Source organism: Mesoplodon densirostris, chromosome 6 (assembly GCF_025265405.1).
Source record: "Mesoplodon densirostris isolate mMesDen1 chromosome 6, mMesDen1 primary haplotype, whole genome shotgun sequence".
Taxonomy (NCBI): Eukaryota; Metazoa; Chordata; class Mammalia; order Artiodactyla; family Ziphiidae; genus Mesoplodon; species Mesoplodon densirostris.
Genome location: NC_082666.1, coordinates 6,620,125 through 6,642,385, shown reverse-complemented (window position 1 = coordinate 6,642,385; position 22,261 = coordinate 6,620,125). Strand labels below are relative to the sequence as shown.

Below are 22,261 nucleotides of genomic sequence, written 5' to 3'. Positions count from 1 at the left end.
TCCGTCAGGTCAGGGACGGCGTCGGGGTGCATGGGGGGTGAGAATGGAGTTGGGAGTTCCAGATCTTCCCTGGCAACTGTCTCAGAGTCGCTCCCCCCTCCTCTGCGGAGGAATTTGTAAATGGAAGCGGGGCTGCTAATCCTTCCACTATCATGTCCCCAGACACTTGTTGGGGGATTAAAAAAAAAAAAAAAAAAGACACACACACCCAAACACTGAACTTTCCCATTTCTCAAAATGTGGGTGGGGAGGGTGAAAGGAGGACACCCCTTGTTCTCCCCCTCCCCGCCGCCAGCCTCCAGCCAGACTCAGGCGGGACCCCCTCCCTCCCCGCAGCCGGAGCGATGGGGGCGGGCGAGGCGAGGAGGAGGGGGAGGAGGAGAGGCAGGGGGCGAGGTTTGCTTCAAGAAGGGGCGTGTGGCCGGAGGAGCTCCCGTTTGAGCAACTTGGGAGCGAGCGAGGCGGCAGAGAAGGGGAGGGAAGAAAGTTGGTTTCCCCCGACGTCAGCGCCGGGCGGGCCGCGGCGGCCGCGGAGCCAGGAGGCGGCCGGGAGCGGGGCCGAGCGCGGGGCGGCCGGGGCGCGCTCGCTCCGACCCGCGCCTGCCACCCCCGCCTCGGACCCGCGCCCGCCACCGCCGCCGGCGACCCCGGGGCGGCCCGCGGGTATGGACAGCGCGGCCGGCGCCGCCTTCGCCCCGGACAAGCCGGCGCTGGGCCCGGGGCCACCGCCGCCGCCGCCGCCGCCAGCGCTGGGGCCCGGCGACTGCGCCCAGGCGCGCAAGAACTTCACGGTCAGCCACCTCCTCGACCTGGAGGAGGTGGCGGCGGCCGGGCGGCTAGCGCCGCGCCCCGCGGCCAGGGCAGAGGCGCGGGAGGGCGCGGCGCGCGAGCCGTCCGGGGGCAGCAGCGGCAGCGAGGCGGCGCCGCAGGACGGTGAGTGCGCGGGGCCGGGCCGGGGGTTCGGGCGGGGCTGCCAAGGGCCGTGGGAACTGAAATACGGGGGTGCGGGGGCTGGAGGGGTGCGAGGCCAGAGGTTCTTGGTTCCGAAGGGGCGAGCACGGGTCAGGCGACGGATGCGGGGCGCTGGCTCAGCCGCACCCCAGCCTGGGAAGGAGGCGCCGCGGCAGGACCTCCGGGGGTGCGGGCGCCGGGCACTGCAGCCCGAGTGATGGCTTGGCCCGCCGCCGCCGCCGCAGCCCTCGTTGAGGCTGTATGTCGCGATGGGGCGGGCTGCGGGACGGGAGCTCTCGACTGGCGGAGGGCACTGCCTTTTGGCCAGAGCCACCTCCAGTCGTTGGAAGCACGGGGAGCTGTGTGCTGTGTGCCGTACCCCGGAGGCAGCCCTGGAGGCCCCACTCCCAAAGAGCCCGAGACGATTACTGCTGGGGAAACTGAGGCTTCCGAGGGGCAAAGTGACCCGGTCGCACAGCTGAGTTTCAAACTCTGCCCCCTTCTCTAGCTCCAGGATACCAATCCAGCGACTACTAGGCTTTTGTAAGATGGATTTCCTGGCTGGGGTACCGATGCCTGCCCCCCCCCCCACCTGCCCCACTAGCAGCTCCCTAGGGGGAATGGCCCAGCCCTGAAGAGCTAGCTAGGCCTCTCTTCCCCTGCTGAGGTTAAAGGTCATCAGGAAAGGGCTTTAAAAACAAACAACCCACCCAAGTGGCTTTTTTCAAAAAGTCACAGAGGATTGCTGGGCCCTGAGCCCTTGTTAGGAAGGGGGGTGTGGCTAGGGCAGGAGAAGATGAAGATAAAGCAAAGATCCCGGGCCCTGGAGAGTTTCCTGGAGGGAGGGGGAGGACTGGAGTCCCCATAGCTCACCCAAGCCCTGAAAAGGAGGTGGGGTCGTCTGAGACCACTGCCCGCTTGCCCCCCTAGCTCTGGGGAGCAGGCTGCCCTGCTGGAGGCTCTGGGCCCCTAAGAGTCACCCGCCTGATTCCAGCAGCCTTCCCACCTGTCACCAGGGACACCCCCCCCCCCACTTCTCGCACCAGCCCCTGGGTCTCAGGGAAGCTCTGGATGGCTGCGTGCCCCGCTTTTCAGATGAGAGGAGGTGCAGGGAAAATGGAGGTGACGGCAGCCTCATCGGAAACCTTGTCCGGGAGCCTGTGCGGTCGTGCGGGACACCTGACACACACCTGACTTTCATAGTGCACGTCGGAGAGCACCCAGCTGGTGCCACCTTTCCCAGTGGCATCCGCCTCCCGCCAGCCACAGCGGCTGGCATCTGTTCACCCGCCCAGGTGATCAGGAAGTGGGTAGACCCACTTCTGGGAGTTGGGGTTTCCCTAGTGGAAAAGTGGAAGAAGGAAGGTGTCTGGTTTGGGCCAAGGGTAAAGTGGGGTGCCCTCTGGTGAGTGGGCGGGGCCGGCCAACCTGAGTCGTGTGAGCACCTCGGGACTCTGCTGGCTCTGAACTGGCCTCCCCGCAGGGCAGAGGAGAGGTCTTCGGTTTTGCCCTGATGAATGGGGGGCCCTGAGGGATGGGGAGAGAAGGAAGGAGGCAGGGCGTTTTATACTCAAGTGCCGGCCGCGGTGGGTGCCCGCTCCGGTCCTAGCACCTGGCCGTGGGAACGGACGGGGGGAGGTCTTGCTTCTCCTGGACACAGCATAGAAGGGCTCTGAATGGCAGGTTCTCCTGGGGAGTCCCAGAACAGCTGGGGTCACAAGTACCTGGACAGGGCCACTGGCAGCCGCCAGACAGCTGGGTGGGCAGCAGGCCTCTGCAGCAGCCCCCTGGGGTCAGGCCACCCTCACTGAGAGCCCAGGAGCCCTTTCTCTGAGGAGGGGCTTCTGCACACGGGGAATTTCCAGGTACCGGGGACAGAGGACACGCTAGGTGTGACATCAGGTGGGACGGGGTTGGGGGCCCCTGATGCCCTCAGTTGGTCTGCTTCCAGAGGTGGGGATCGCCTTTCTCATCTGTAAGGGACAAGGGGCCGCAGGCAGAGTTGGGGCCGGGCTCAAGGGACACCCCCAACCCCAAGCTCCGTCCTTCTGGCCCTCAGCCCTTGGGGCGATTTGCTCCAGGCCTCTGCAAATGGAAAGCAACGTGGACAATATGGAAAGTTCCTGAAGCTCTAAAATCCAGCTTAAAGGTGTCTCTTGTTTGGGGTTATATCTTTCCTACTCATTTTTGGTGTTAAAACACCCTTTCTTTTATGAAATAGGGATAATAACTGGAGATTGTTTTATTTTAATGTCCTTACTTGGCAGAATTAAAAGGAGGTAACCCTATACTCATTCCTCAGACTGAAAACAAATCACTAGGCCATGAAATCCAAATGTTTTATGTCGAGTCAAGCAGCTCCCCAAGGCCAACTGGGCTCATTCCAGGGGTGCCCGCTGCCAGGCGGTGGGGGGCAGGGGTGGGGGCACTCTGAGGCAGCCCCTGTGACTGGGAGAATCCCTTGGCTTGCTTGCTGGGTCTCGGCCTGCAGACAGAAAGTGGATGGAGGAGAGGCCTGTGGCCCACTCTCCTTCCTCCCTTCCTTCCTTCCTTCCTTCCCTCCTTCCTCCCTCAAGCAGGTCCCCCCACCACTGCCGCTGGACTCCCAAGTCCTGAAGTCTCCAAAGCTGGGGGAGAGGGGACCTTTCGTCCCTGCATCCTGGTGAACCCAGCCTGCATCACTGGACCCCTTTACAAAGCAGGCAACCAAACCTCGGGATGCTGGGACTCTGGACCCCAGGCTGGCAGGCTTGGGTCCTGGGCTGTGGCTTCGTCCTCCAGTCCTGGACCCACAGGGAACCCTGGCCCCTCAGTGAAGATTTGGACCTACTCAGAAGTGGGTTTTCCTGTGGCTTCTGGAGCTGTTCCCAGGTCCAAAGAAAGCGACTGACACCAAACAGAGATGGGGGTGCGCCTTATTAGAAAAATGAAGGTTAATGGGGAAACTGATGAGTTGGAAAATTGATATATTTTCAACCTGCCAGGTTAGCAGTCTCAAAGTTTTTTGAATATATTTTTCCATCTTTTGTTTTCACCAAGTCATCAGTAGACGTAGCCTATTTTTGCCAATGATTCCCCAGGACCAGGCTCCCCCTGGAACTGACCGGGAAGGCTGTGGCTTCACCGGTGACTCAGAGCAAATCGGGGTCTCGGGTTCCTCCCAAATCAAACGCTGAGGTCTGGGCCGGGGCACTGAGCTATGCCAAGCACGTTAGGAAAATAAACTCTCATTTGCTGCCTTTGCACTGACTTACAACAAAAGAAACCACATTAATAACTGAGATTTTCTTTAAAGCATTCCCTCCTGTGGGCAGGGCAGAAACAGGGATGTGGACACACTGAAAATAAACGAAACCCCTGGAGCCAGGCAGGGGTGAGGCCCCCAGCCTGGGGAGGCTGCCTGGCCCGGTGGGGCTGGGACGTGTTACAGAAAATGCCAGGACCAAGTGGGTCCACTTCCCGGAGATTCAGGACAGTGGGGCACTTGGAGGCGGAGAGCACAGGCTGAGCCGGAGTGGGCTGGGACCCTGGCCAGGGGATTTGCGCTCCCCTCGCGGAGCTGGTCCCTGAGACACACCTGTTGATGGGTGACAGGAAGCCAAGGATGAGCCTGGTTTGTGTGGGGACCTCTACCTCCCCCTTGCCAGTGGTGGAAGGCAGGGCTGAGTGTCTGAGTGGGGAGCCTGAAGGGACCACTGAGTTTGAGAGACTGGCCGAACGGCCTTCAATTTTTGGATTTTTCTTGTGGTCAAATACCCCTAACATATGATTTACCATTTTAACCATTTTGTGAGTATACAGTTCAGTGGCGTTAAGTACATTCACATCATTGTATGACCATCCCCACCATCCATCTCCAAAATTTTTTCATCTTCCCCAACTGAAACTTTGCCCCCATGAAACACTAGCTCCCTGTTTTCCCTCCCCCAGCCCTTGGCAGTCACCATTCTATTGTCTGTCTCTATGAATCTGACTCCTCTAGGGACCTCATATACGTGGAATCATACGGTACTTATCCTTCTGTGTCTTAGCATAATGTTCTCAAGATGCGCCCATGTCATAGAAGGTGTTAGAATTTCCTTCCTTTTTAAGGTTGAGTAATATTCCACTGTATTGAATAATATTCCACATTTTCTTTACCCGTTCATCTGTCGGTGGACACTTGGGTTGCTTCTGCCATTTGGTTGTTGTGGATAATGCTGCTAGGGGCATGGGTGTGCAAATATCTCTTCAAGTCCCTGCTTTCAGTTCTTTGGGGCATATACACAGGAGTGGAATTGCTGGGTCACGTGGTGATTCTACGTTGAATTTTTTGAGAACTGCCATACTGTTTTCTGTATCTGACTTTTAAAAAAAAATTGTTATTTATTTATTCGGCTGCGTCAGGTCTTAGCTGCTGCACACGAGATCTTTGTTGCGGCATGAGGGGTCTTTTGTTGCAGCGTGCAGGCTTCTCTCTAGTTGTGGTACGCGGGCTCCAGAGCACGTGGCTCAGTAGTTGTGGTGCACGGGCTTAGTTGCCCCGCATCATGTAGGATCTTAGGTCCCCGACCAGGGATTGAACCTGTATCCCCTGCATTGGAAGGCAGATTCTTAAACACTGGACCACCAGGGAAGTCCCTCATATCTGACTTTTTAACCGGCCTCCTTCTAACTGGCTCTGAAAGGTGGCAGCCGCAGCCTCTGGGGCCTTGGAGGAAGGAGACGGAGGGGGCCGGCCTGTGAAACAGGAGCAGGGCTGGTGAGGCATAAAGACAAAAGGGTTTCTTCAGAACCCGGCCTCTTAAAGATAAGCCTGCTTTCCTCCCCTCCTCCCTTCTCCCCTCCCCTCCTTTCCCTCCATCCATTTCCTTGGGGGAGGGGTGGCGAGGGGGTGCAGAGCCATCTGCTGTGAATGAGCCTTGGATGGGGGGGTCAGGACACCCAGCATCGGGTCCTGGCTTTTGCTGCCATCTCCGTGTGTGACCTCGGGCCTGTCACATCCCTTCTCCGGGCCTCGGTGCCCCACCTGAACAATGGGAGGTGGCACACAGATGTCTGTGGGGCTGCTCCTGTCTCTCACCATCATGTGATTCGGGCTGAGAAATTGCCCTGTGATGGGCCCGTCTCCCCAGGAAGGTGGAGTCTCTGAGGACTGGGTCCTGGCTGGGTCTGGACCCCCAGACAGGTGAGGGCATCCCACAGCACATGCCCAGGAGCAGGGAGACAGGAGTGGTGAGAGCTGAGGAACCAGGCCTAGAAGCTGAGAGCCCAGGGGGTTCAGTCTGAGAACGGCTGGGTTTGCCAGGGTAGCTGGTGGGAGTGGGGGCGATGGTCTACATCTCTGGCTTTTTGTCAGAGGGAGCGCTCTTGCTATTTCGTTCATTGTCTGTGGTTGCAGGGTGGTCTTGCTCCTCTATAGATCATCTAGGTGGCGCTTGGGGGCCTGGCACAGGGGTCTCAGACCAGCTGGCACCCCCATGAGGGCCCTTCCCTGTGAGCAGGAGCTCAACAGGGCAGGGGCTGTCACTGTTCCCTTCCAGAAGGCTCCAGAAAAGTGACTTTGGAGCAGAAGAGATCATGCCTGCTGGCACGCCACCCTTGAGGCCTAGAAAGTACCCTGAGGCTCAGTGTTGCCATCTGTGAAATGGGAGTGCTGGACAGCAATGTCCCTTACAGGGTGGACCCTCAGTGGCTGTGGGAGACCATGCCTGGCACATAGTAGGTGCTAAATAAAGGGCCTCCATTACAGCTCATGGAGATGCTCACAGCAGCCCTGTGAGTCAGGCAGGGCTAGTGATTGCCGTTCCTATTTTGGGGAGGCCCAGAGAGGCAAATCAACCTGCCTAAGGTCTCCCACCTGGGAACGGAGGGGTGGGATTTGTTTTTGGATTGCAAGTCCAAGCTTCTCTCTCCTGCAGAGCTCAGCATTTGGGCTGGAGAAATGGGAGAGGGGCAGCCCCATCTAGCTGCTGGGGAGACGCAGGCTAAGGTTTGTTTGGGAATCTAATGGGGGCAGGGAGGCCTTGAGGGCTGGCACAGAGTGGGGCTATTGGAATGGACTCAGTGCCGTGTTAGGTTTCTAAGTGGATAGAGACAGGAAGGAAGGGTTTTCAGTGGCTTGTCCTGGGCGGGGATGCGAGGTCAAGCTGGACGAGGCAAAACTTGGGAGGCCTTCCTGGTTTGCCAGACCCAAAGGGCAGTGGCTAACCCCAGGCGGAAGAGAACCTTGGGAGTGATTGAAGGGGGAGCCAGTGCGTCCCTGAACACAGCCTCCAAATGGGGCATCAGTGTTGGAACCCCACCAGGGTGCTGCCCTGGGGTTAGAGGCCATGGGAGTGGAGTTGAAGGGATGAGCCCTTGATGGGACGTGGTGAGAGTGACCAGTGGCTTCCTCTTTGCTGGCCGGGGCCCCATACCCCTTACACCTCATTGTCTTCACACCAACCGTGGAAGTGGGTCCTTTTATCATCCCCATCTTATGGAGAGGGAAAGTGAGGCTCAGAGAAGCTGAGCAGTTGCCAAGTTCACACAAATGAATACAGGCTTCCAGCCCAGGCCTGTCCCGAAGCCCCTGCCCTCTACCGCTGGCTGAAGCCATCCCTGGAGCCCCCAGAATGCTGGGTGGTCTGGCCAGGGATGCCCACTCCCAGGCTGGTGCGGGCTGCATTCGGGGGCCCTTGAGGCAGCCAAGGCAGCCACATCCTCAGCAGCCTGGCCTGGGTCACGGGTGTATGGGAGACGGGTCAGGCCTGGCAGCGTGGGGACTGTCTGGCTTGGGAGGTTTGGGAAGGAGTGAGAACAAGTGGAGGTCTTCTACCCGCTCCTGCCTAGAAACGTCCAGAATGGCCTCCTGGACACGGGAGAGCTGTGGAGGGTCCCTGACTCTGAGGAACAGCCATAGGACAGGCCCCCTTTCCCAGTTCACCCCTAGCTTCCATATTCATTCATTCATTCATTTATTCACGCATTCATTCAACAATCATTTTCTGAGCACCAACTATGTGTCAGGACTTGGCCTCCAACCACCTGCCCAGACTTTCAGATTTCAAGCCCCAGTGAAAATTTCCAGGCACTTCGAAGAACTGGCATAGAGTGGGCAGTTTTAAAAGTTGCCAAGAAAAGCCATTTGCTCACGACAACGACCATCTTGTTGCCCCTATCCGTTTATCCAAGAAAGAACCTTTCAGCATCTTTTTTTTCTTTCATCTTTTTTTAAATATACACTTGTTTAATTTATGTATTATTTTTGGCTGCGTTGGATCTTCGTTGCTGTGCACGGGCTTTCTCTAGTTGCAGCAAGCGGGGCTTCTCTAGTTGCGGAGCATGGGGTCTAGGCATGCAGGCTTCAGTAGTTGTGGCACGCGTGCTCAGTAGTTGTGGTGCACAGGCTTACTTGTTGCAAGGCATGTGGGATCTTCCCGGACCAGCACTCGAACCCGTGTCCCCTGCACTGGCATGCGGATTCTTAACCACTGCACCACCAGGGAAGCCCAAAAGAACGTTTCAGCATCTTAATCTCGGAGTAAAGAATGTTCCTTGGGCTTCCCTGGTGGCGCAGTGGTTGAGAGTCCGCATGCCAATGCAGGGGACACCGGTTCGTGCCCCTGTCCGGGAAGATCCCACATGTCGTGGAGCAGCTGGGCCCGTGAGCCATGGCCGCTAAGCCTGCGCGTCCAGAGCCTGTGCTCTGCAACGGGAGAAGCCACAACAGTGAGAGGCCCGTGTACCTCAAAAAAAAAGAATGATCCTCAAAACGGACTTAATTTGGCTTAACAAAAAAGCTTGCGAATTCCCCCTATTTTTCTCATTTTGCGGTAGGTCGGTGAAAACTCTGTCATGGGCTGGCATTTGGGAACCACATGGTGGGCTGGCTTTCCCAGGCTCACAGACACGGAAACATGCACAACCCCCCCATCCCCCCCACCCCCCCCAATACACACGATCCCCGCCCCACCGTACACAAAGCTGCTCACTCACACACACACCTACCCTCACACCCCGGCCTGAGGGCTCCAGCCTGGCCCAAATGATCAGGTCCAGGCTGTTAATGGCCAGCGTGGCCTCAGGCCGCTGGTGGATAGATGAGCGGCCTGATCGCGCCGGGATGGGCCAAGGGTTAAGTGCCTTTTGCGAGGTGCTGAGTAGGAAAGCGCCGTGGGAGCTTCCTGTTTAGACAGAGTTGGGGAAAGTTATCTGGGCAAGCGCCCATGCTGAGCCGACACAGGGAGGCAGGGTGCCGGGCAGCCCCCAGGGGCCCGAGGCATGTGGCAGGGCACTCCCGCCCGGAGGGAACAGAGCGGAGGCCGGGCCTCCCTGGGCTTCGGGGCGTCTCTAGATGTCCTGGGAAGGAAGCTCGCTACCTCAGTGACCCTGATGCTCGCGCTGCCCCCTGCCAGTCAGGCCCCCTCGCCCTGTGTCCCTTCCACATCTGGGAAGCTGCTTGCTCCCAGCCCGGCTCCAAGGGGCCACCGTGATGACAGGATGCTGTCCACATGGGGCCCTTTACGGCTAATGATATCTTTTATTACGTCCTAAAAATGAAGCAGGCTCTGGAAGACATTACTTTTGGTCCTTCTTTGTGATCCCTTCTGCTTTCCTGTGCATGGGAGGGGCAGCCGGGACCTTCTGGTTTGGGGGGCAGTGGAGACCTTAGAAGGACACTGGGGTGACAAGGTATAGAGAAGCCAAGAGGCTGGGACCTGGTGGCCCGAGAGGTGGACGGGGGCTGCTGGGGGGATTGTGGTCTTTGGAGAAGGTCCTGGGGTGGGGGGCAGTGAGATCAGGAGGCCCAGAGGCCGCAAGACCTGGAAGCTTCTACAGAGGCCTTTCCTCCCAGAGCGGAGCAAGCACCTCTGTGCTTAAGAACTGACAAGGGAAGATGTGTCACCTCCTGTGACGTCGCTGCCCAGGAGGCACTAGGGCCCTGGACAAGGAATTAGGACACTGGGGCTTGTCCAGCCCTACAACTCGGGACACACCCTGACCCTGGTCTGTGCCTCAGTATCCCTATCTGAGGGGGTCCGACCATCTGTTTGTCAACAAACAGTGGTCCCAGGAATCACTGCATTCGAATCACCCTGGGAGCCGGTGAAATGCATGTTCCCAGGACCCAGCCCATGGAATGACACCCTCTGGAGCCCGGGCCTGGACCTCTGCATTTAGCAGGGCCCCGAGTGACTTTTATGTGCGTTAAAAGGTGAGCCCTGCCGCGCTCTCAGAGGCTCCTTCCAGGGCTAACGCTGCTCCTCTGTCGTCTTCCTCAGTTTGCCTGAGTGGAAAATGGTCCTCTTGTGGGAGGATGGAGGGGCCGGGTGGAGCTGCCAGGGAAGCCGGGCATCATCTGGAAGCACCTGGAAGGGTCCAGTATGTGGCGGGAGGGTGCTGCTCCCCAGAGACCTGACTGCGCTGGAAGCCGCACTGCTGGGTCTAGGAGAGCACAGTCACTGTTGGCCGTCTGCCAGCACTCACTGGGCACGTACTGGGTACCAGCCCAAGGCCACCCAAAGATCTGGCATTGCCACGGGGGAAGATCTGTCTCTCTCTCTCTCAAGCATCCTGACTCCCTCTAGCTGCCAGGGTGACAGGGTGAGGTGGGGTGGTCAGAAGCCTCACTGCTGAGCTGGGGGTCTCTGTCCCTCATCACTGGAAAAGCCCCCTCCCATTGTCCTGCCCGCCTGCTTCTCTTTCCTCTTCTCCACTCACCCTGCCTCTCACAACCCTGCAGGCTCCCCTAGCAGTGGTCCCCTGGGGTAGGACATCCACAGCCCCAGGAGGGCGGCCACCTTGCCCCAGGTTTTGTCCACAGTCCTCGATCCCGCCTCCCTGCCTGTCCTCCCCGACCAGTGGCCTCCCGCTCCTGGCCGCCCCTGTTGCCCCGGGCGCAGCCGTTTACACACCAGAGATGGCGTTATTAAAAATGACATTTAACCAGAGCTGGAATTACCACGCGGATGGCTGCAAACCTCGGAATCAAAGCCGGAGCCGCCAGGCGCGCCTGGCAGGGGCCTCGCGGCCTCCTTTCGCCGCCAGAGCTCTGCGCCGGCCTCCCATATAAAGCCCCTGCAGAATGCCGAGGTCTTGAAAGCCCGTGCACCTCCTTTCATTAGACTAACAAATAACACGTAACAGAAAACATCTGTGAACAGCAGCCCCTAATGCTCTCAAGATGGTGCCATGGGCAGCCGGTCCAGCCAGCGGGCAGCCGGGCTGCCCGGGGCTCAGGTTCTGGCTGCCCCCACCCGAGACGGTGAGGACCCTCGGGAGAGCCTGGCACCCCTCCCCTTCTCTCCTGCACCTCCCCCTGGCACTCTGTGGACCCGGGGGCCTCCTTCTCCACCTCTCCATCTTCCTCCAGCTCAGTCTTCAGCCCTCTCTTCTTGCGGATGAGAACCAGTAATCCGAGGGTCTGTTTGCATGGGGACAGTGCCCTGGACAGGGCATCACAGCCCTCCACTCAAGGAGTGGGGGGCCTTGACCAGTCGTGTGACCTTGGCAAGTGTCTTCCTTTTTCTGAGCACCTCGTTTGTCATATGAGGAGAAGAATCGTGCCTCCTTACAGGGTGGTTTTAAGAATTTAGGGGGGCTTCCCTGGTGGTGCAGTGGTTGAGAGTCCGCCTGCCGATGCAGGGGGCACGGGTTCGTGCCCCGGTCCAGGAAGATCCCACATGCTGCGGAGCGGCTGGGCCCGTGAGCCATGGCCGCTGAGACTGCGCGTCCGGAGCCTGTGCTCTGCAACGGGAGAGGCCACAATAGTGAGAGGCCCGTGTACTGAAAAAAAAAAAAAAAAGAATTTAGGGGAGAGACTTCCCTGGTGGCGCAGTGGTTAGGAGTCCCCCTGCCAATGCAGGGGACACGGGTTCGATCCGTGGTCTTGGAGGATCCCACATACTGCAGAGCAGCTAGGCCTGTGCGCCACAACTACTGAGCCTGCGCTCTAGAGCCTGCGAGCCACAACTACTGAGCCCGTGAACCACAACTACTGAAGCCTGAGCGCCTAGAGCCCGTGCTCTGCAACAAGAGAAGCTACCGCAGTGAGAAGCCCACGCACCAGCAACAAAGAGCAGCCCCCGTTCGCCGCAACTAGAGAAAGCCGGCGCGCAGCAACGAAAACCCAACGCAGCCAAAAAATAAAGTAAAAACAAAGAAAACTCCAAAACAAACAAACAAAAAGAACTTAGGGGAGTGATGGAAGCTGAGTAGCTAATCACATAAGAAGCTCAGAAAAGGTGTCTGCTATTACTATTACAGCTGGGAAACTGAGGCTCAGAGCAGTTACGTGACCCGCCCACGGTTCCACAGTGGGTGGAGAAGCGAGGTTTGGAGCCTCGGAGTTTACACCCTTTTCACGACCCCGAGAAACACGGAGTGAGGAGCCAGTTGTTGTGCTGAGTGAGGCAGATGTTCAGAAATGCACCTGCCACGGCCCCTGCCCTCAGGGGATGTCCAGTCGGCAGCTGATGGCAGAGGATGAACTCCCCTTTGAGAGAGAGCAGGTTGGCCCTGCCCTGAGGCCAGGTGCCCTGAGGCCAGGTGCCCCCCCACCAGCACTCCCGCCACTAACCCCGTGGGCTAGGAAGCCACAGGGGCCTCCAGATGTGACATCCTCCCCGTGTGGCAAGAGACCGGATGCCTCCCCAGGATCTAAAGCACCATCCCCACAGCTCAAACCGGGAGGAGGAAGGACTGCATCCCAGACTAGGGAGGAAAATCCAGGAAAACATCCCAGAAGTGGGAGAAGAGACAAATTGGCCCTTTGTTCCCTGTTTCCCTCATGAAGAAGCTAGAGAAAACAGGCCTTTTTCCCTTCCCCCAAGAGACTGTATGTGAAACACCATGCCTCCCTGTCCCCCTCCAAGAGAGGCCTTGCTACTTGGTTCCATTCATTAATTCACTCGCCCATTCATTCATTCACCCATTCATCCATTCATTCCTTTGGTGCACATGCGTGCTGTGTGAGGCATCAGTGGACAGGCAAGACGTGGTCCCTAACCAGGAGCAGAGCTTGGAGGCAGCTCCCTGACGCCCAGCTCTTCACCTCTGTCCGGCTCCGAGCTCAGTGCTTCACAAGCAGCCTCACGCTGAGTCCTCTCAGCAGCCTTTTGAGGCAGGTGCAGTGTTATCCCCATCTTACAGATGAGGAAACTGAGGCTCAGAAAGGCAAAGTGGGGCTTCCCTGGTGGTGCTGTGGTTAAGAATCCTCCTGCCAATGCAGGGGACACAGGTTCGAGCCCTGGTCCGGGAAGATCCCACATGCCGCGGAGCAACTAAGCCCGTGTGCCACAACTACTGAGCCTGCGCTCTAGAGCCCGCAAGCCACAACTACTGAGCCTGCGCGCCACAACTACTGAAGCCCGCACGCCTAGAGCCCTTGCTCCGCAACAAGAGAAGCCACCGCAATGAGAAGCCCGTGCACCGCAATGAAGAGTAGCCCCCGCTCGCCGCAACTAGAGAAAGCCCGTGCGCAGCAACGAAGACCCAATGCAGACAAAAATAAATAAATAAATTTAAAAAGAAAGGCAAAGTGACTTGCCCAAGGTCACCCAGAAAATATGCTATGATCCCCAGAGCCCAGGTACAGCACTGGCCACCCCATACTGGGCTCCCAGATGGCCAAGCAGCCACAGCGTCCTCTTGCTGGAAGCATCCCAGGCCCTGCCAAGGAGGGACTGTGCCACCCATCTCCTTGGTTCTCACCCCAAACCTCCACAGTGCCTGAGCAAGGTGCCACTTTTCCAGGGACACCACTGTGCAGAGCCTGACCCATAGCTGACCCAGGCCGGAGGGCTCTAGGCTGTGCTGTGACTGGGGGGCTGGGGCTGGGGAGGAACCCCAGCCTTTGGGAATCTCGTATTTCCGAGAGACGTCGTATTCTTATTGGAAGGCCAGCCTCTCCTGCAGAGCTGGCTGCCTTGCCACCTTACCCCGAGGCGAGGAGAGTGTCAGGGCTCGAAGTGGGCAATTGCTGGAGACAAGAAGTAAAAACGAACTACTCTGGTTTCACTGGGAAGGAAAAAAGAAAAGGCAAAGATCTAAAGTGGCTGAAAGTGGGATCGTTATTTGAAGAAAATTATTGCTGTTGCAGTGGATTCAAGTTGGGGGCAGATCAGAGCTCCAAGGGGGGAAAATGGGGGAGGCTTCCCACAAATACTTGTTGAGCATCTACTCTGTACCAGACCGAGGGCTGGATCCTGGGGTCCCATCAGGAAATAAGGGGGTGTGGTCTCCCTGCTATGAAGGAGGTAAGAACAGATAATGGAGCCCCCTACCTGGCCTGGAGGTTCAGGGGAGGCTTCCTGGAGGACGGGGATTTTCAGAAGGGACCTAAAGGGATGAGTGAAGTTAGCCAGAAGAAGAGGTTGGGAAGGATGCTCCAGGTGGAGGGAACAGCAGACTCAGGGGCTCAGAGGTGAGGAGATGGGCTGTTCCAGGAGCAGAGGGGGTGGGAGGGAGCCCGGTGGAGAGGGCCAACGAGCAAGGCCTACTTCAAGATTTGCTATTTTTGTGTTAGGAGGGGTGGGAGTGCTTTCTGTGCGCCTGTGGGCGTTTGGAGTGTCCAGAGCTCCCAGGCCCTCCCCGGTAGCACTCCTGCTGAGTGGGTGTTCTGTGTCCTGTGGGAAGTGAATGGCTGGCTTGAGAACAGCTCTTGCGTCCTGGCTGCTCAGAGCCTCCTGGGTGCCCATCTCCAAAGGGGCAGATCACAAGCCCTAACTGTCTGCTCCGGTCCAGCTGCTGTGAGACCTGACATCCCAAGTCAGAGAGGGGTGGGTCCAGGAGCCGTGCAGAACCCGAGGCAGGGCGGGTCCCCATGCCCAACATGCGGCTCGCCGATCCGTCTGTGGGATGGCTCTACCCAAGACATGAACCCAACGCGAACTAGGGCTTTGTGCCATAGGTGCACAACGACTCTGAGATGGCAGTTTCCTTAGCAGACCCATTAGCAAGATGAAGAAGGTCGCCCCGGCTGTCTGACTGCAAATCCTGCCTCCCAGGGGGAGTGGAGGGAGTTTGGGGTGCTTGTGGCTGAGTGGAGGGCTGGGTGACCAGGGTGTGCTGAGTGGCATTGGAGTGTGTTCATCTTCATCACCGTCATCATCCCCAAGATCCCAACAGTCAGGACCATTTATTGTGCACCGACGACGTGCTCAGCCCTCTGTGTAAATCATCTCATTAATTCCTCCCAGATACTCTAGGAGGTAGGCAGTCTTATGGCCCCATTTTCCAGATGAGGAAGCTGAGGCCCAGAAAGGTGGGCTATGTATGGAGGACACGGGGGCTCCAGGCCTTAGGCCCTTGTTTTTGGCGTGTTCCCCACCCCTGCTGGCCCGGAGCCCCTGGCTGTGCTCACTCTGACCTCGCCCAGCCTCTCCGGGTTTGTTTAGAAAGGGATGGGTGAGAGAGGTGATAACGCGGGGCACAGGTTTGCTGGACAGAAACCAGAGCTGCTCCTCGACCCAGGCAGGCAGTCCAGGACCCTGGGACAGGGACGGCCCCCATTGTTCCCATGCAGCTCGATGGTGACACAGGCATAGAAGTGGAGAGCTGGTTCCAGAGTCCCAGTGGGTCCCCCGCCTTCTCAGGGGCAGGATGTGCTGCCGGTGGGGACCCAGCTTAGCTGTGGGATTCCAGCTCCATCCTCACCCCCACGTCCTGGATGATCTTGAGAAAGTGTCTCGTTTCTCTGAGCCTCAAATTCCTCATCTGCAAAATGGGCACATCGCTAGTACCTGAGGCCTGGGTTGTTCAGAGGAATTGACAAAGTCAAGCAGGTAGGGGCTCAGCTCTAGGCCCACCTGGCCTCAGGTGGGTGCACAGTAAACGCCAATTTGTTTTCTCTTTCACTCTCCCTGACACTTGGGAGGAGGATACAGATGCACAGTTTAGGACTGTCAAGCCCCTTTCACAGATGGAAAGGCCAAGGAGGGAACAGTTTCCCATGGTCCCACAGGAAGAGGAGCTGAGATTAGGAACAGAGTTCTTGGCCCCAGAAGCTGACCCCAGTGGCCTTTGCTGGTTCCTAACTATGCTTTCCAAAAAGGAGACAAGTTATCCAGCACACACACAGGACCAAGACCCCTCTGCCCCTGACCAGCCCTGCCTGGTGACCTAGGGTGCCCTCTGTGGAAGGATGGTGAGTTTGCTGCAGCCCTAGCCTGGCTGGAACTGACCCCTGCTCCCGTGTGGCATGAGCATCTTGCTTTATTTTCCACGGCATAAATTATAACCATGTATAATTTCATGACAAATACCGTCTATAAAACACAACACAACTATTTTTATAATGTGGCGTTTGAGGTTAAAAATTCAAATTAGAGATTAATTGCAACTTCTAGAAGGTCTGCGGATAAGATGGCTTGGGGAGGAAGGCTGAGATATTCAGATATGCTCCCTCAGGCAGATGGGTTTTCATCACGTGTCTAGAACATGCACACACACACACACACACACACGCTCGCACGCTTGCACTCAACTGCTCTCTGGCTTTAGTAAAGCTGGTTTAGACACGGTGTTTGCACTCGTAGGAAAGCTGATCTCGATGCTGGCTTCTTTCTCGGCCCAGGACTCTGATGTCCCAAGTGTCCATCAGAAGCAGGTTACATGATAATCAAACAGCCCTGGGGTTTGTGGAGGCGGATGGCAGGGGGAAATTCACAGAACTTGGGGCGCCAAGAAAAGAAGCGAATGTATCGGGTTAACCTCCATTGGGTGCCAGCTCTCAGATTCTCCCTAAACCCTCCCCTGCCTCCACCCCGTAAAACCAAAACCAGATGGAAATCTAAGTGAATAGTGGGTCTGCGGACAGGGCAGACAGCGTGGGATGGAGCCCTGATCAGAGAGGAGGGAGACAAGCTGGGTGAGCCCCATTCCAAGGAGGCCAGGGGCAGGGTGTGTCCCCTTTGGCACCCACGGGCCAGATCTCAGCCTGCACAGAAGAACGCCGGGGCTCTGGAGAGCTCCGAGGCAGCTTCTTGGGCTCCGTGGGGATGGTGGCAAATGTTCGCTGCTTTCTTAAAACCAGAACAACAGCAGAGGTTGGGAGAGGGGGGCTGCCCTCTTCACTGCAGGTTTTCCTCTCCCCACCTTCCCATGGGTCCTGGCAGAAAGGCAGCAGCTCCAGGGAGTCAGTAGCCAAGGGTGGGGGTCCAGTGGCCCCTTAATGCTCCCAAGGGCCCCCGGGGGGGCAGAGTGAGGCCAGCGAGTCCAACCGACCCCAGCTGGCTCCCTGGGGCCAGGGGCTTCCCCCTTCTGAGCCTCAGTTTCTTCATCTGTAAAGTGGGGATAATGGCGACTGAATTGTGAGGGTGCAGATAGGCAGCAGTACTTTCGCGTAGTAGTGGCACAGGGCCAGCCGCTGCTGATATCATTACTACCATTGTTATTAGCAACTCACAGGCAGGTCCCTGCAAGAGGGCAGGCCGAGGACCCAGGCACATCCCTGGCAGCTGCTGGTCCCCAGGGTCCCTCATCTCCCCAGCATGAGGATGGGAACTGCCCCAACCCAAACTAGCTCCATATTAAGGCAACAGCTCTCCTTCTGCCTCCACCCCCAGCCCCACCCTGGGGTGGGCAGTGTGAGTGGGGCTTGTTTATTCCCGTTGTCTGTTGCCATGTTCAGGGTGAGATGGAGGGGAGGGGTGCAGACAGTGTCTCCACCCCTCTCTCAGCAGCAGCTGTGTCTATCCTGGAGGACTGCTCGGGTGTCTTCAGCACTACCGAGTCTTGGGCACAGCAGACAAAGAGAAGCCTCTCTCACTAGAGCAGGGTCAGGAACAGCCCAGGGGAGGGGCTTCCAACTCCGTCGTGGAGACCTCAGACCATTGCCTCCATCCCTCCCCCCATGCCACCTTTAATGTCACTTCTTTGGTTGAAGTCACTGTCCACAGGGAGCCCTTGCCAGGACCCCCTTCATAGCAGTAACACATCATTTCACTGAAGAGGCCCCCACTAATCCCAGGGTGTACATGCTAACCCCTCATCTTTACAAAAGGCTATCATAATGTCCATTGGGGGACTTCCCTGGCAGTCCAGTAGTTAAGACTCCCCACTTCCCCCTGCAGGGGGCACAGGTTTGATCCCTGGTCGGGGAACTAGGATCCTGCATGCCACGTGATGGGACCAAAAAAAAAAAAAAATCCATCTTACGGGTGAGAAACAGAGGCTCCTCCACTCAACATGTATTTCCTGAGCTCATACGATGTGCGGGCACTGGGCAGACATCCACCCATCACCCCTTAGGAGCTTCCAAGTAACAGGAGACAGGCAATTAACTGGCCATTGCAGTACTGGTACATTCCAAGTTGAGAAGCACAGGACCTCTGGGGCTCAGAGACAGGAGTCACCATCCCAAGGCTGCACAGCCGTCAGCACCTGGCAGAGGTGAGATCAGACCCCAGAGCCCTTCCATCCTAACTGTCCCCACGGCACAACGCTGTGGCTAATGGGAGCCCCTCTGAACAGGCTGCAAAGACCTTCATCCCAAATCATTTGAATAACAAGGAGGGGTCCCTTCACATGATAGTGAAACAGCTGCGGGGGGAGGGCAGATGAGCCCCTGAAAGTACTCTAGTCATTCATTCATTCATCCAGTGTTTACTGAGCACCTACCTTGTGCCGGGCACCACTGTCAACACAGAGAACCCTGGAGAGGGATGGAGGGAAACAGGCTGGTGCGGTCCAAGTGAGTTTAGTTCATGATAGTGAAGCAGCTGGGGGGCACAGATGAGCCCCTGAGCCTTTCTGGGGCTGTGAGGGGAGAGTTCCTACAGGGTGTGGTGCCTAAGGTGAGAGGTGAAGCGTAGGCTGGGCTTCGTGACAAGGTGGGAAAAGTATTCCAGCCAGAGGGAACCGCACGTGCAAAGACGGAAATGACAGAGTGCGCTGGTGGGACATTTGTGGTGGGGTAGGGGACCCAGCTGAGCCCAGGGGAGGGGCGGTGGATCCCAAGTCTGGGATCTAGACTCCAGTCCAGCGTGTTGGCTCTTCTCTGGGTCAGGACTAGGGTGAGGGGGATGAGGCACCAAGGGGGCAAGCTGTAAGGAAGTGCTCACGGCTGGGGCCGGTGCAGGTGCTGGGGGGCACCCGAGACAGCGCCTCCCTCCCTTTGGCTCCTTCGGTGGCAGGGCCAGCTCAGAAAGCGGTCTCTGCTCTTCAGGAGCCTTGGAATTTGTCTTCACCATCAGCCGCCCCTCCTCCACCCTGGGCCCCCTCCCCTCCTCTCTGAAAAAAACTCCACCATCCTGATTTTTTAAGTAGGGGGATTGGTGGGTCTGGTTGGGGGCCAAGGGTGGGGGGGGGCCTGGGCAGAATGCTAATGAAATCAGAGGCACCCAGGTGGGGGCCAGGCCCCGGGTAGGGGAGAATTAAGCAAATACACCCAGCCTGCTGCAGGCCCTTTACCATATTTGATTGGTGCTGGCTGAGGGACAGCCCCCTGCCGTGCAGCACCGCCCCCCCGTAGAGGGGGATGGGGGGATATAATGGGGAGTGGGGGAGGGGTTGCTCCTTCAGTCCTCGGAGCCTGAGACATGGGCTACATTTGGCCTTCAGGGATGCTTCATGGAAGGGAAGGGGCAAAGATGGCTGGCAGGAGCTTGGCCTGTACAGCCCGTCCCCTCCCGCTAGGCGAGGTGTACAGAGGCCGAACGAGTGCATGTGAGCCACAGCGACACTTGTGGGTTCTCTGTCTTGACCACTTTCCAGGTATCACCCCGTGGAATCCCCACACAATCCATGAGTGAAGTGCTATACAGACAGGGAAACTGAGGCACGAAGCAGCGCAATGACTTGCCAGGGTCACAGAACCAGCAGCCTGACTCGCAGCCCCTTTTGGTCACTGTACCTGAGTCCACGCAGTCATGACAAGAAGCCGGTGGGGATGGCTACTCTCATTATATCCACATGAGATTTGGGGAGCAGAAAGGTAGCGTGGCCCAGGAAGTAAGAGCAGATAGACACACTCTAGCTCAGATCCCAGCTGGGCAAGCTTGGGCAAGGACACCAAACCCTCTGCCCCTGTTTCTCCTTCTGTAAAGCAAGTTAATGACAGAATCCCCTCTGGGTGGATGAGAAAGGCTTTGAGGACTGGAAGCATCCCAAGATGTGAAAGGGGGTTGTCTGAAGAGCCACCCTGTACCCAGACTTTGTGGTATCGGCACTGACCATGAGCTGCCCACCTCAGTGTCTGCCCCCGTCTCTGGAGCTTCCTCCCCCCTCCCCAAACACGTTTAATAGCACGTCCATCTCACATTTTCTCCAAGAAGCACCATCAATGTCAGGACAAGGTCTCTTTGATTCTGAAGGAGAAAGGCCAGGAGGATTCTCTGGGTCCACATCTCTGTCACTCTTTCTACTTCTGTTCAATTATACTACGTCCAGAGAGGCACCTGGGAGCTCACAGCCTAGTAGGGCTTGAGATAGAGGACCAAGCCCAGAAGCCAGTGTGAAGAGGTGGAATGAGACATGTGCACAAGGGGTTCTGGGCATCAGGGGAGGGCTTTTCAAGTGGGGTTTTGTAGGATGAGTAGGGGTCCGTTGTTTACCAGCTCATGCCACACCACCCCACTGCCTGTGTGACTTTGGGCCTAGCATCCCTACCTTCTCATTCATAGGATGGAATGGAAAGTGCCTACTGCGCTAAGACTTCCCATGAGTTATGGGTAAGTAGGGTTGCAGAGGAAAGAGGTGAAGTATGCATGAGGCCAGGAATGCTCCATGTGTTGGTTTTTAAGATGCCCCTGGCTTAGGGGTGCTGGTCCCATGGCACAAGGAGACACTCCTTAACACGCTCCCATCTCCTTTCCAAAGCCCTTCTCTTTCCAGCTGTCCTGCCATCTCCACCCCCACCCCCCCACCCCCGCCCCGCCACTCTTCTCTGAGCACCCAAGGCACTCACGTCCTGAGTAATGAGCCTGCCCCCCAGCTTGCTGGAGGAGCTCGGGCAAGTCCTCCTTCTCCCTGACGCTTGGCTTCTTTTCTGTAAAAGAGGAGTAAATAGGAGTGCTTATTCCCGGGCTGATGCATTTGGCTGAGTGCCCTGCACACAGGCATCACTCAGCACGTGTTTGCAGGATCCATCATTATTTCCCGTTCTCCCTCCGCGTACAATTCACCGTGCTTGGTTACCTGAGTTATCACCTATGACAACCCTGGAGGTAGATCTCCATTTTGCAGATGAAGAAACTCATTTTGGCTAAGTGGCCTGTTGCTGGGACTTGACTCTAGGCCTGTCTAATAAACAAATATCACGCACTAGGCATCGTCAGTGGTTCTCAACCCTGACTACAGGGCAGCATGACCTGGAGAGCGGTCAGTGAATGCGATGTCCAGGCCCCACCCAAAACCTGTTGAGTCAGACTCTGGAACATAGAAGGGTGGAGCTTGGCATTCTTTTTTTTTTTTTTTTTTTTTTTTTTTGCAGTACGCGGGCCTCTCACTGTTGTGGCCTCTCCCATTGCGGAGCACAGGCTCCAGACGCGCAGGCTCCACGGCCATGGCTCACGGGCCCAGCCACTCCGCGGCATGTGGGATCCTCCCGGACTGGGGCACGAACCCGTGTCCCCTGCATCGGCAGGTGGACTCTCAACCACTGCGCCACCAGGAAAGCCCAGCATTCTATTTTTAAAAGCTCCACCTACCCCACCCCACCCCCCACCCAGTGATTGCACCGAGCAGCTAGGGCTGAGGACCCCGCTTCCACCTTGCCACCTCCATCCCTCCCACCTTACTCCCCATCCTCGGGGGTGGGGGGGTGGGGGGTGGGAGGTGAGGCAGGGGGGTGCTGCTAATGGCCATCACCATCACTACAATACTGGTTTCCAGATCCAAAACAGGCTGTACACCATGATGCCAGCTCTGACAAAATACGCCTGCACATGGTTAAGGATGGGAGGAAATAGGCAAAACCGAGACCACTTCTGAGAATTTCCTGGTGGTCCAGTGGTTAGGACTCGGCACTTTCACGGAAGGGTCCTGGGTTCAATCCCTGGTTGGGGAACTAAGATCCCGCAAGCTGGGCTTCCCTGGTGTCGCAGTGGTTAAGAATCTGCCTGTCAATGCAGGGGACATGGGTTCGAGCCCTGGTCCGGGAAGATCCCACATGCTGAGGAGCAACTAAGCCCGTGTGCCACAAATACTGAAGCCTGCGTGCCTAGAGCCCGTGCTCCGCAACAAGAGAAGCCACCGCAATGAGAAGCCTGCGCACCAATTAGAGAAAGACCGTGTGCGGCAACAAAGACCCAACACAGCCAAGAATAAATAAAATAAATTAATTTAAAAAAAAGAAGATCCCATAAGCTGTGTGGCATGGCCAAAAAAAAAAAAAAACCAAAAACCA

The 22,261-nt window shown here is 57.2% G+C and overlaps 1 protein-coding gene across 1 annotated transcript in view; it reads left to right on the top strand.

Annotated features, from left to right (window-relative positions):
* The first annotated feature begins 639 nt into the window (after window positions 1–639).
* The window catches only part of PRRX2 (paired related homeobox 2), a 49,289-nt gene continuing 27,667 nt past the window's right edge, over window positions 640–22,261 (top strand). The window contains exon 1 of the mRNA XM_060102273.1: window positions 640–933. Coding sequence (XP_059958256.1) covers window positions 666–933 — 268 coding nt within the window. The 5' untranslated portion in view covers window positions 640–665. The remainder of the gene's footprint in view (window positions 934–22,261) is intronic.